The 13179-nt window shown below is 47.0% G+C and overlaps 1 protein-coding gene across 1 annotated transcript; it reads right to left on the reverse strand.

Moving 5' to 3' along the window:
- Window positions 1–9540: 9540 nt before the first annotated feature.
- Window positions 9541–11480, reverse strand: LOC119269293 (putative glucan endo-1,3-beta-glucosidase GVI). The gene is made up of 2 exons (XM_037551088.1): window positions 11356–11480; window positions 9541–10708 (listed from the first exon to the last, which is right to left on the reverse strand). Exons 1-2 carry the CDS (start codon window positions 11411–11413, stop codon window positions 9750–9752), a joined length of 1017 nt encoding a protein of 338 aa, XP_037406985.1. The 5' UTR covers window positions 11414–11480; the 3' UTR covers window positions 9541–9749.
- Between the last annotated feature and the right edge of the window lie 1699 nt (window positions 11481–13179).

Genomic DNA, 13179 nt, shown 5'->3' on the forward strand with positions numbered 1-13179 from the left:
AAGCATACACCCCCATATCCTGCATGTGTAGCAAAGCACATGTACCAAAGACCGAAAACCAAAGAAAATAAAATGTGTGGAATTGCTACGGGGGAAAATAACAATGGTGATTGATACTATTTTGTTAGTATAACAAGATACAGGGAGGGTAATGTAAGCAAGGTTGCGATGCATATATGTGTTTGAATTTGCCAAGTGGAATAATGATAGAGCATAATGAACTACTCGTTGGTTTACGTTTTGGCAAAAAGAAACATTTACCATGCAAGTATAAAATATTTTGCCATCCAATTGAATGTAAGTCTGCCATGTGAAAAGAAGGATAAACTTGCATAAGAAAAAAAAAAGCTTTTTTAGGACTTTGATCAGAAAAATATATGTTTGACTCAAATTTTCCATATGGCGCTGCAAAGGAAAATTCTGGCACTTTCCATTAAAAGAGAATGCACATAGGGGATGCAGTAGTCCATTAAGCATGCAAAAAAGGTTTGCCATGACAAAAATATGTGTGATTTAAAGGATGGAAAAAGAGCCAGGCGTAAGCGAGACGGTTGACCCTTGCCTAGAATCTAGGTGGGGCTTAAGCGCCCTAGGCGCAACCTAGATAGACGTGCATTTTTTACTAGCATGTTGCATTTGGGATATTATATGTGTACCACTACTGATTTAAAGAATATAAGTGGGTAAACTACCAGCTGTTGCAATCTTGTAATTGGATGATGGCTAATTTAGAACGTTGATACAATATGACATGATTTTTCAGTTGACTGGGTAATTTCTTCTTTGCCATGCCTAGAGTTTCGCTTATGCCCTATACATCTCGATTATTCTATGCTATTATAGTATCAATCTTGGATGTTTCATATGCAATTATATATCATTTTTTGGGACTAACCTATTAACTTAGTCCCCAGTGCTAGTTTCTGTTTTTTGCTTGTTTTTTGGCTTTTCAAAAAATCAATATCAAACAAAGTCCAACCTGAAAAAATATCTTTGGATTAATATTTTCTAGACCAGAAGGGACCCTAGAAGCTTTGGAAGGAGACCATATGAGATACGAGAGAGCCACAAGCTCGTAGGGCGCCCCCTGAGCTTGTGGGCCCCACACAGCTCCGTTTGACCTAATTCTCAAACCAACAGAGAGCCACCCAAAACACTTTTTTCGCCGCCGCAATCTTCTATTCTTCCGCGATCCCATCTGGAGGCATTTTCCGGTACTCTGCCCGAGGGGGAATCGATCATGGAGGGCTTCTACATCATCCTTGTTGCCTTCCGATGATGTGTGCGTAAATTTATCATAGATCTACGGGTCCATAGCTAGTAGCTAGATGGCTTCTTCTCTCTCTGATCTTCAATACGATATTATCCTTGATGTTCTTGGAGTTCTATCCGATGTAATTTTCTTTTGCGGTGTGTTTTTTGGGATCCGATGAATTGTGAATTTAGGATCTGAATATTCATGAGAAGTAATTGAGTCTTTTCTAAACTTTATTATGCATGATTGTGATAGCTTTGTATTTCTCTCCGATCTATCATTTGGTTTGACCAACTAGATTGATTTATCTTCAGTGGGAGACGTGCTTTTGTGATGGGTTTAATCTTGTGGTGCTATATCCCAGTGACATAAAGGGATAAGACAAGTATTTGTATTGTTGCCATTAAGGCTAAAACCATGGGGTTTATTCATATTGGTTGAGTTTACTTTGTCTACATCATGTCATCTTGCTTAAGGCGCTACGCTATTTTTATTAACTTAATACTCTAGATGCATGCTGGATAGTGGTTGATGGGTGGAGTAATAGTAGTAGATCAAGCAGGAGTCGGTCTACTTATCTCAGACGTGATGCATATATACATGATTATTGCTTTGAATATCGTCATAACTATGCACTTTTCTATCGATTGCTCAATAGTAATTTGTTTACCCACTGTATGCTATGTGTTCGAGAGAGAAGTCTCTAGTGAAAACTATGACCCCCCAGGTCTACCTTTATCATATATAAAAACACTAAAATACTTTGCTGCAATTTTTATTTTATTTTATTTTATCTTTGCAATTTATCTACCTACCACTACAAGATTTAATCCTTGCAAGTAACCGCCAAGGGGATTGACAACCCTCTTATTCGCGTTGGGTGCAAGTATTTGTTTTTGTGTGTGCATGTGTTGTTCAGGAGGCTTTGCGCGATTCTCCTTTTGGTTCGATAATCCTTGGTTCTCATTGAGGGGAAATACTTATCTCTACTGTATTGCATCTTCTCTACTCTTCAGGAAAAATCCCAATGCAGATCACAAGTAGCAATGCCCTAGACGAGACATTTGGTCATTGGCTAGCACCTAAGTAGGCCTGCGGATGGACAATCCTCTATTGGAGGAGGCCACAGACATCAACACCCATATTTTCTCCTTCTATAAGGAGTTATTTGGTGGAACCACAGTCAAGGGTTGCCTTGGCGGTAGATTGCTGGAATATGGAGGCTATGGTCTTGGTAATTGAGAATGCAAAGCTAATCATCCTATTCTCAGTTGAGGAAGTTAGTTGGGCCATCATGGACATGAATTCGTCCTCTACGCCTGGAGTAGATGGGTTGTCGGTTGCCTTCTTATAGAAGTTCTGGGGTCATGGCAAGTCGGGTAATCATGCTGATCTTTCAAGAATTCTATATTGCCACACTTGACATGCCCTGCCTGAACTTAGCGTGATAACCCTAACCCCCAAGATAGCGGGGGCCACATATATCAGTCAATTTAGGCCGGTCATGGTGATAAATGTGAACCAGGGTATCTTTGTGAAGGTGTGTGCGACTCGACTTGTCCCATTGGCATACATGCTCAAATACCCTTACCAGTTCGCCTTCATTAAGACATTTCTCGTACTCCATGAAAATATTCTCGTACTCCATGAAGACATTTCTCTTTGCAAAAAGAACTTGCAGTCCATCAAGTTGGGTATTTGGTTGCTGCTAGTTTGCAAGAACATAGTCATTTTTTTAATCTCAATCCACCATCTCATCAAAGTTTCATGATGAAGGCCCTGTTTGGAACAAAGGAACTTCAGAGGAATGGAATCATATAGGAAATTTTGCTATGATGCCCCTTGCTTCAAAAAATTATATACCATTCCTTCTTTCTTTCATAGTAGGTTTGGGGAAATGCATTTTTGGAATCCTCCAAAATACTATGAAAGAAAGAAGGAATGGTATATAAATTTTTGAAGCAAGGGGCATCATATCAAAATTTATGAAGAAACAAATTCCAACAAAATCCTTATGGAGTTGCAAATCTTCCTCTACTTCTGTTCTACTACGTGGTTACAAACACCACCTAGCTACACATTTTATTTGTCATATAACGACAGCCCGTTCTTCGTACACTACTTTTTAGTTTGTGCTATAGCACTTCCCTCAAGCAAATCATACAAGAAAATGAGTTCTTTTCCTGACTTCAAACAATGATAATCATAAGTTCGATCCCTGGGATCGATGGTGGGTGTCTCTCTCTTCTCCCATTCCCCTATACCCCACACGTCTACGGAATGATGAGTTTTTTTAAGTTCAAATAGTTCTTATTTATTCATAAAAGGCAGGAATCTCTGCCGACACAAAGTGAAAAATACATTCGGGTAGTTCTTGTAACCAGACCTTACAAATCTCATTGGACACTCCTTCCTTAGCAAGTGTATGTGCCACACAGTTTGCCGATCGCCGAGTCCAGCTAATCTTCCACTGCTACCGCGCCTCCAGCATCTTTTTCACATCTTCGATCATTGGTCCTAGCACCGAATAGTCCTTCTCCTTGCTCTGTTGCACACTATTTCCGTACAATCCATTTCAATGTGCAGGTTGGCTGCATTTACCTCGTCGGCTAGCTGCAATGCCCTGCGGCAAGCACGGAGTTCGTTTGCAGCTGGATCACCCCCTACAGGAAAGAAATGGCATGCCCCGCCCAGGAAAGCACCCTCATGGTTTCGGAACACCACTCCAGCGCCTCCTTTATTTCCTGCTTTGTCTGCAGCTCCATCAACATTTTTTTGATCCATCCATCCTCCGGGGGTTCCCAGCTCTTCTCCATAGCTGGACTCGCCTGTTTGCTTACTCTTCCATGGACTGCCTGCCACGCTTCCATTGCTTTGAAAACCTTGTGTTCTATATTACGAGCATCGTCTATCTTTCTTCCGTCCCTCGCATTGTTCCTTGCCATCCAAAGTCCGTATATCCCCTGCAGCAAGACTGCTTTCTCTTCGTCGGATGCATTTCCTATCTAGGTGAGGAGCCAGTTAGAAAGATCACCCTGAGAGCTGACCGACACCGGCGGGATCGCCACCGGAACTCCCATTTCCGAGTGCATAATCTTCCAAAACATGGCTGAATGACAACATCCCCAGAAGCGATGATAGTTGGTCTCTTCACGTCCACATGCCACACAGAAAACCCCATGCTTGATGCATCTTCTTTGGAGCTCGGATCCTACAGCCAGTCCATTCCGAATCAACCTCCAAGCATGCGTTTTAACTTTTCCCGGGGAAACTGAGACCCAAAGTCTCAACCAGGCCCTATGGTTCTGTACTGACAACGAAGACTCCGTCCTTCTGGATCTAAGCCTTTTCTGTGCCATTCTCAGGTGATACGCGGATCGCACCGAAAAGATACCATTTTTGTGAAGTTCCACGCCTGGTAATCCTCTACCTCCGGCCCTCCGATTTGGATTTGCATGATTTCATGAGCCTCATCTGGTGAAAACATCTCCTGGACCTTGCTTGGATCCCATGCAGTACCATGTGAGTTTAGTAAATCCCTGATTCGAGATATACCCTGAATATAAGTCTGGCCCGGTGGCTTCAGACTCCCCTTCTACGGAATCCAATTGTCATGGTGAATTCTAATGTTGGTGCCATCACGAACTCTCCATATAAGCCCATCCAGCAGCAGATTTCGCCCATGGATGATACTCCGAAACGTATAAGATCCTGCACTAGGACAGGTGGCATTAAGGATGGAGTTGTCCGGGAAATACCTTGCTTTGAGCACTTTTGCACAAAGTGAGTTAGGGACCTATAAAATCTGCCAAACCTGTTTGGCCAACAAAGCTTGGTTGAAAGCCTTCGGGTCCCTAAAACCAAGTGCTCCTTCGTGCTTCCTTGTACACATCTTGTCCCATGCTATCCAATGTACTTTCTTCACACCATTCACTGCACCCCACTAGAAGTTCGAAGAGATCGTAGACAGGTTCCGGCACATTTTCTTTGTGAGTTGAAAACAGCTCATGGTGAACGCCGGTGTAGATTGGAGACCGGATTTAACGAGTACCTCCCTTGCTGTTTTGGACTGACCTTGCCCCTTCCATCCTCCAACCTTCTTCCTCGCACTTTCCCGCAAATACTTAAAGGTCCCATCCTTGGATCTGCCTACCACCGTAGGCAGCCCCAAATATCTTTCACTCAACACCTCCGAAGAAATCAAAATAGCTTCTTTCAATATAACCTTGTCGTCCTCACTAGTTCCTTTCCCAAAAAAGATAGCCGACTTCTGCATATTAACTTTTTGCCCTGAGTCCATCTCATAGTCATGAAGGATAGTGTGAAGGGTCTCGGGGCTTTCTTTCGATCCTTCCAAAAATACCACACTATCATCAGCAAAGAGGAGGTGAGTAACCGTGGGGCTAGTGCTCCCAAATGGAACTCCCTTGATTTCTTTCTCTGCTTGGGCGTGTCTCAACAAAGCTGAAAATCCCTCCACATAAAATAGAAAGAGATATGGGGATAGAGGGTCTCCTTGTCGGAGTCCCCTCGATGAAGTAAATATGTGTGAGAGCCCTCCATTCAACTTAACTTGGAACCTGGTTTTTTTAACACAACACATGATCATCTCTATCCATTGATTAGTAAAACCTAGTTTCTCCATCATTTGTTGCAGAAAGACCCATTGCACTCTGTCATAAGCCTTCATCATATCAAGTTTAACTGCACAAAAAGGCTTCCTCCGCTTCCTCTTCCTTATCGCATGCACACATTCATATGCCACCAGGACATTATCCGTTATTAACCTGCCGGGGACAAAGGCACATTGTTCCTCAGAAATCAAAACAGGCAGCACCTTTTTAAGCCTATTTGCCAACACCTTAGATGCTATTTTGTAGAGCACATTGCATAGGATTATTGGCCGAAACTACGATAGCAACTCTGGTGAGTTGACTTTTATCATGACAATAATCGTGTCGTTAAAACCATTTGGTGTTGCCTTACCCGCCAAGAATTCTCTAACCGCAGTACACACGTCATTCTTTACCAGTGACCGGTGACGCTAGTAAAACAAGGCCGGAAGGCCATCCGGGCATGGAGACTTTGTAGGCCCCATTTGGAAAAGGACTCGCTCGATTTCTTCATCCGTGACTGCTTCAACCAGCTGCGTATTCATCTCATCAGTGACCATCTGATTAAAATGTCTCAAAATACGTTCGCTCTCCCGTGAGCCATCAGCCGAGAACAATTTCTCGTAAAAAACTACTGCCATAGATCTCATCCCCTCATCTTCAGTGCATCTCGTTCCATCCTCCCGCCTCAGCGCTTTGACTGTATTTTTTATTTTGCGGCGACTTGCTCGGTTTTGAACTTTGTATTCTAATCCCCTTCCCTAAGCTAGTCAACGTTGGTCCGTTGTTTGTAGTATAACTCGTCCCTCACATAGAGCTCATGCAGCTGGTCTTCTATATCCTTTACTTCATGTCTGTATCATGTACTTGCTGCTCGTACTTTTGCATCTGTGAGCTGACTTTTCAGATGATTGATTTGCCTTTTGATTGATCCAAAAACTGTACGACTCCATTCATGCATGGATTTGGATAGCAAATCAAGTTTACTGCATGTTGCGCCCAGCCCATGTTGTCCCTCATTGGCTTCATGCGCCATAGCCCATGCATTGGCTATCATGTCATCATACTGTTCATGTCTAGACCACGCGGCTTCATATTGGAATGGTTTATGGGCTCGCCGCGTGCTGATGAGATACGCGGTATTAAGTCCTGGTGATCAGACTCCTCTGTCATTATATGCTTTACATTAGAACCTGGAAACATCTGCATGAAATCTGTACTACATGTCGCCCGATCCAGCCTGACTTGAATATTTTCTTCCGCGTCCCATTCGTTATCCCATGTGAAAGGATATCCATAGAACCCCATATCCGCCATGCCGCAATCAGTGAGACGGTCTCTAAATGCCTCAATTTGCCGTAAGCTGCTCGGGTTACCACCTCGTTGTTCAGACTACTCGAGTGCTTCATTGTAGTCGCCTGCACATATCCAGGGGAGATCATCTTGTCGTGTGAGGTACCATATAGCTTCCAAAGTCTTATTCCTTTTATCTACATAAGGTTCACCATAGATTCTAGTGAATCTGAAGGTGTTGTCCTCACTCTTTATTTTTGCATCAATATAGTATTGGCACCATGGCCGAACAGTGACATCCAGATAGTTGCTCCACCATAGCGCTAGTCCTCCACTTTTTCCATTATAGTCAACCGCCACACCTTGGGTGAAACCCAGACTCCATTTCAGTTGCTCCATCGCCCCCGCTTTCTTCCTCGTTTCCGATAAGAACACCACCGCTGGGTTGTATGACCGTATGAGGTCCCGACGTTCGCCTACTGTCGAGTCCAGCCCCAGTCCTCGACAGTTCCAGGCCAAGACAATCATTGCTCTTGGCGGCCCCGCTCCCTGGCAGGGTCCGCCGTTCTATCTTCATATTCAGAGATACGATCAAACACGGAAGACGTCTTCTGTCTTGTATCGCTAATGAACACATCATGCCCTAACTGTCTATCATATCCTTCCTTTGCTACCCACATCTGTCTTGGCCTCCTCTTCCTTGAACCAGGGGAGGTCTGGGAGCTCTCACCCCGTCCATAATAGTCTGTATTGTCGCTCCGAGGCTTCCTCATATAATAGCCCTTCTTCCTCTCAGTGGGGTAATGGTAACTATACTGACCTTCTCTCTCTCTCTCTGAACCTCAGCTTGCTCATTGTGTCTTCTAATCTCAGCCTGTTCCCGAGCATGCTCATACTGTCTTTTTTGTTCTTTTAGTTGTTCACGGAGATCCCTCTCCCTCTTCCGCTCTATTTCATGCCTCAGGTCCCTCTCAGTTGGCCACTCCCCACGGAAGCGATTCTTCTCTGGGCTCGACACCTCCCCCCTTTCCAGTCTGCGCTCAGCGCCAGTGCGTGAGCTCGCCGGTTTATCAAAGTCTGCTTTCAAGTTTCGTTTGGTGGGGAGATTTCTCACATGTCCATGGTCGTCAGCTCTTTTGTTGCTATCATTTGACTGAGAGCTGACAAAACTACTGCTCTTCTTTGCCTTTACCTCTTTGCCTTCATTCATGGAGCCAGTGCTCTGTCCCGGGGAGGCTCTCGACCATCCCCCCGCACTGCATCGATGAATTCACAGGGGGGTCACATCTTCCATCAACATGCACTAGTCTACCGCACTCGAAACAGAAGTGTGGTATTTTTTCATAATGGAAGTCAAACCAAGTGCCTATTTTATCCTCCCGAGATGCTTTAAGCTTGAAACCCCTGACCAAAGGTTCAAACATCGAGATTTTTGCTCTCACCCGAAGTTGATTGCCTCTGGCCACTCCATCATGATCCACATCTACCTTCACAATATCCCCTAACCAGTTGCCAAGGGTTTTACCAAATTCCTCTGTACGCTTCCTGGTGGCAAATCCGTCACACGAACCCACACCTCTACCTTGTCAAACACCATCTCTGAGGGGCGAGTGTTACTCTCATAATCCTTCAGAGCGAGCACATTAAAATCATATTGCCAAGGTCCATTACTCATTGCGTGCTTCCAGTCACCTTCGCTTCCAAAGTGCACCACAAATATATTGTCACCCATATCCCAGAACTTAGCTTCGTGATGTAATCCCCATGCCCGCTCCATTGTTCGTTCGAGGACAACCCTATTGAGCGGTCGTGGGGAGAAGGACTTCCCCACAGCCGACCACTTGGTGTATTTGGGCAAGATCTGACCTGCTTCCTCAAACACGAACCCCTTCGCTTCTTTATCCATCAGAATCATCCCTCCCAATCGAGCCGACAGGCTTGCTGTGGGATCCGGTGTTTTGCTTTCGATCGGGGACTTTGCAAAGCCCCCAGGAGTGCCCGGAGTTGTAGCCGCCGCCGGGGTCGCCTTCTTCACCGGAGATACCTTCTCCTTTCCCTTCGTCCTCTCCGCCATAGCTCTGCTCCGTGGAGAAGAGAGACTACACCGATCTGTGCCGAGGGAAGCACAGTCACCGCCCCCGATCACCTTCTTAACCTCACCACCCCCATCCAGGAACCCTAACCCGAGCGAAGGAGGACAGTCGCCACGCGACCGCCTTCCCAATTGCCCTCCGTGTTCCTTTACGGAATGATGAGTTGATGACGTGCCGTGCATAGCAGATATGTGTGGTGGTGCGCGTGCATGCGTGTGGTGTGTGTTGTGCGCCTGAGGCTAAAAACAAAATGAAAAGATGGAAAAACGCGAACACAGCCACAACCTTCCCTTTGAAGATACTCCATATATATACTGTATAACCATATTGCAGCATAAATATCCATGTCACATCATAACTCATAAGTTCTACTTCTCGAGGGATAATGAGAGATCCAGAAGCTCAAATAAACAGAATCGGTCCTACCCTATAATTTTTCCTAACTAATGGATGATCGATGCACATGCGTGGTCCATGCAGCAGCCAGGCGTCTTCTTAGGACGAAGCCGAGAAGTCGACGTGGTAGACCTGGCTCATGTCCGGCTGGAACATCCCGAAGTACTGCTCCACGCCCTCGGGCTTCTGGTTCTCGTTGAACATGGCGAAGATATACGTCTCCACGGCCTTCCCGGGCCGCCGCGGCGTGCCGCGCCCCACGTGCCGGACCAGGTTGTTGATGTACGCCGCCGCGTTCTCCACGCTGGCGCCGTACCCGCCGCCGCCCGACGGCCACCCGGTCTCCGACACCACCAGCGCCATGCTCTCCCCGCCCCCGGCCTTCTCCACGGCCGCGTACACCGCGTCCAGGATGGCGTCGAACATGTTGGCATACTCAACCCCGTTGTCGGTCACCGCCACCGCGGCCGACGACGACAGGAGCGCGTAGTCGAGCGGCACCGAGGACGGCTCCGCCGAGTAGGCGAAGTACGGGTACACGTTCACGAGCAGCGGCGTGCCCCTCGACGCCAGGAAGGAGACGATCGGCCCGACCGTCGGCAGCGCCGCCTCCGAGAACGCGCCCTGCGACGGCGGGTACGAGGTCCCGAGCACCGACGTCGCCATGGCCGTCGTTACCGGCACACTGAGCCCCGCGGCCCGGAGCGCGGCCTCGAGGTTCTGCATGGCGGGGAGCACCAGACCGGCGGACTCCCCCGGTATGACCTCGTTCCCGGCGTTGATGTAGCGGAAGCTCACGGCGCCGGCGAAGGGCTGCACGTAGGACTGCACCCATGACGCGGCGTACGAGGCGTCGGAGGCGAGCGGGGCGAGGTCGCTGTTGAGCGTGCCGAGGACGACGCCGAGGCCTGAGCCGCGGAGGGCCTCGAGGACGTTGGTGTCCGGGTGGAAGATGCGGACGTCGGTGATGTTGTTGGCTTTGTACAGCGCCACCACCTTGTCCGGGGACGGGAGGTTGCTGCCCATCATGCCATAGTTGACTCCAATTCCTTCGACTCCTGCACGTGATGAACACATGAACGGTAACTGTAAGCCCGAAATTTTAGCACACGTACTAAGTAAATGTACACGATGTGTGCATCTCATAACTGCATGGGATTGATCGTTCCTTTCTTTCCTTTTTTCCACTGTAGATCCTTTGATTCCTTATAAATGAGTTACCTTTGTTCGGAAAGGAGTAAAGTAGAGTACTGCCCTTAATTAAGAAGTACTTTAGGGTTCCACTTTCATAAACCCCATGGACAGGAATCAAAGAGACCTATACGGATTTATGCCAGACATCCTAACCAATGCACAATGAATAGAATTATCAACCACCTTCAACAGCAAGCAATAAATAAGCCAAGCAATAGTGTGTAGTCAATTTATCTAAGCAAAAGCATGCTGTTTTGGTGCTCCGTCGAAACTGGTTTACATGCTTTGCGATGAACATAACCCTTTTGCTCCTGCAAGGAGACGCAAATTCGAAAAGGATAGGAGGTATAGCCAAGAGAACTGCATAAGGAACGATGAACAACATAATAGCGTTCATGACAGTAGGATAAAAGTAGCTAGTGCGCCAGCATCAAACATTGATCAATCCGGAGCTAGCAATCAAGCGACGATCTATCGATCAGTAATATAAACTGCAATTTACTGGTCTCACCCGAGAGCGACGAACACCACGACAGCAGGCTGCAGGCAGCAACCCACAACGCGATCATCTTCTCTTCCCTTCCCTTGGTTCGCTCTCCTAGTTTCCCTCCCTCGTCGTGCGATGGGATGCGACGATGCTGTGATGCGGTGTGGACGTGCGGTGCTCCCGCGTATATATAGCCGGCGAGGCTTCGTGTTTTGGAAGGCGCGCAACCACCGGAGGGCTCGGGGTCGTGCGGTACGTGCACGGCCGCATGCACCGTACGTGCGCGTCCGCGTCATACGGACACCCGACGGGCACGACGACCCGCCCGGCACGCGGTTTTACGTGGGTCGCCGTGTGCGGGTAACAGACATGGACGAGCGAACCGACGGCAACTGACCGATCCCATCCCTCATCGGTCGATGTTGCCATGCACGTACGTCCGCCAGTAGGAGGCGCGGCCGTACCACGTGTGCTTTCCCCCTTAGTTTTACCTTCCATTGCATGTGATAATGTAACGTGTCTTGGAATCCTTCGGTTAGTTTGCTCTGCCGTGATCGTCATTAAATGGCTGTTAAGGTGTCGGGGAAAGGAAAATGCAGGTACTACTTCCTTGCAGAAGAAACGGGACTTTCCCGTGGATGAACCTGCTAAATCCATTGCTCGTACTTGCTGATTTATTGTAGATATAATACCATATATACACATTACAAATGATTTCGTCGATAAGAAGGAAGTATATCAAGTAATGGATCGCATATCCATCGATGGATCACTCCGTTAGGGCATGTACAATGGTTGATAAGATAGTCTTATTTTAAATTTTGCATATAAATTAGAGATGACAAGAAAACGTGCCTACAATGGGTCATCTCTTAGCCTTATCTTCAATAATTAATTGTTCCTAAAAATATGATGAGACAAATTATGCTAAGAGATCATCTCTTGTCTTCTCTTAAATAAGATAAGACAAGTCTTCTCTTATGATTTATCTCTCCTCCACCTCATCATTTATCCTACATGGCACTCTTAAGATAGAACCATTGCACATGCCCTTATCGTTACGTACGTCTTCTGTGCCACTGCTCTCTCGGTTACACCTCCCGCTACGCCACCGGCCGTCTTTTCCCATGCATGTCCAGCCATTGCCAAACGAATTATCTAATGCTTTCCCTTGGCACTTCATAATTTTTACAGTACCCAATTTCTTTCTTTTTGTCGTTGGGCAAGGAGCAATCCGTTCACCACTTTTCGATGGGGACCAAAAGCCACTGGGCTACCACGAAGTCGAATTCAGTTCAATCCCGTTTTCAAGATCCAGTCCAGTGTTTGGGGATGGCTTGGTCCAAGCCCACATCCATAGTAGATCCATACGTCGAGCAATCATATGTCCACATTAATTGGGAATAGTAATACATAGACCTAGTAATGCAAAAGTCATTGGAAATGGTAAAATCTGAACGTAAGTTTTTTAGGATTTCCGTCTGAACGCGTTCAAAGCCACTAGACCAAAACACACGGATCTTGAAGCTCATCCACAACCACGTCATCCAGAATCGAGCGTTCGGAATTAGGGGTGATCATCGTGAACAAGCCCCACTCCCCACCCACAACACGCAAACCCACTCCCCTGTCCATTTTCCCACTCCCCTCCCCCACATCTAAATCCTCATTGTGAGGTCCAGGACGGAGACCTGGCGACGAGTGCGAGGGGATGGCGAGGAGAGGTTCTGGCCGGCGATGAACTCACCCGGGCGCTCCTCTGGCGATAGAGCGGATGACGAGGGGACAACAGAGGTGGCACGAGGAGCTTGTCGAGGGACCGGCGAGGTGAGGTCCTAGTCGGTGACG

This window comes from Triticum dicoccoides, chromosome 3A, assembly GCF_002162155.2.
Source record: "Triticum dicoccoides isolate Atlit2015 ecotype Zavitan chromosome 3A, WEW_v2.0, whole genome shotgun sequence".
Classification (NCBI taxonomy): Eukaryota; Viridiplantae; Streptophyta; class Magnoliopsida; order Poales; family Poaceae; genus Triticum; species Triticum dicoccoides.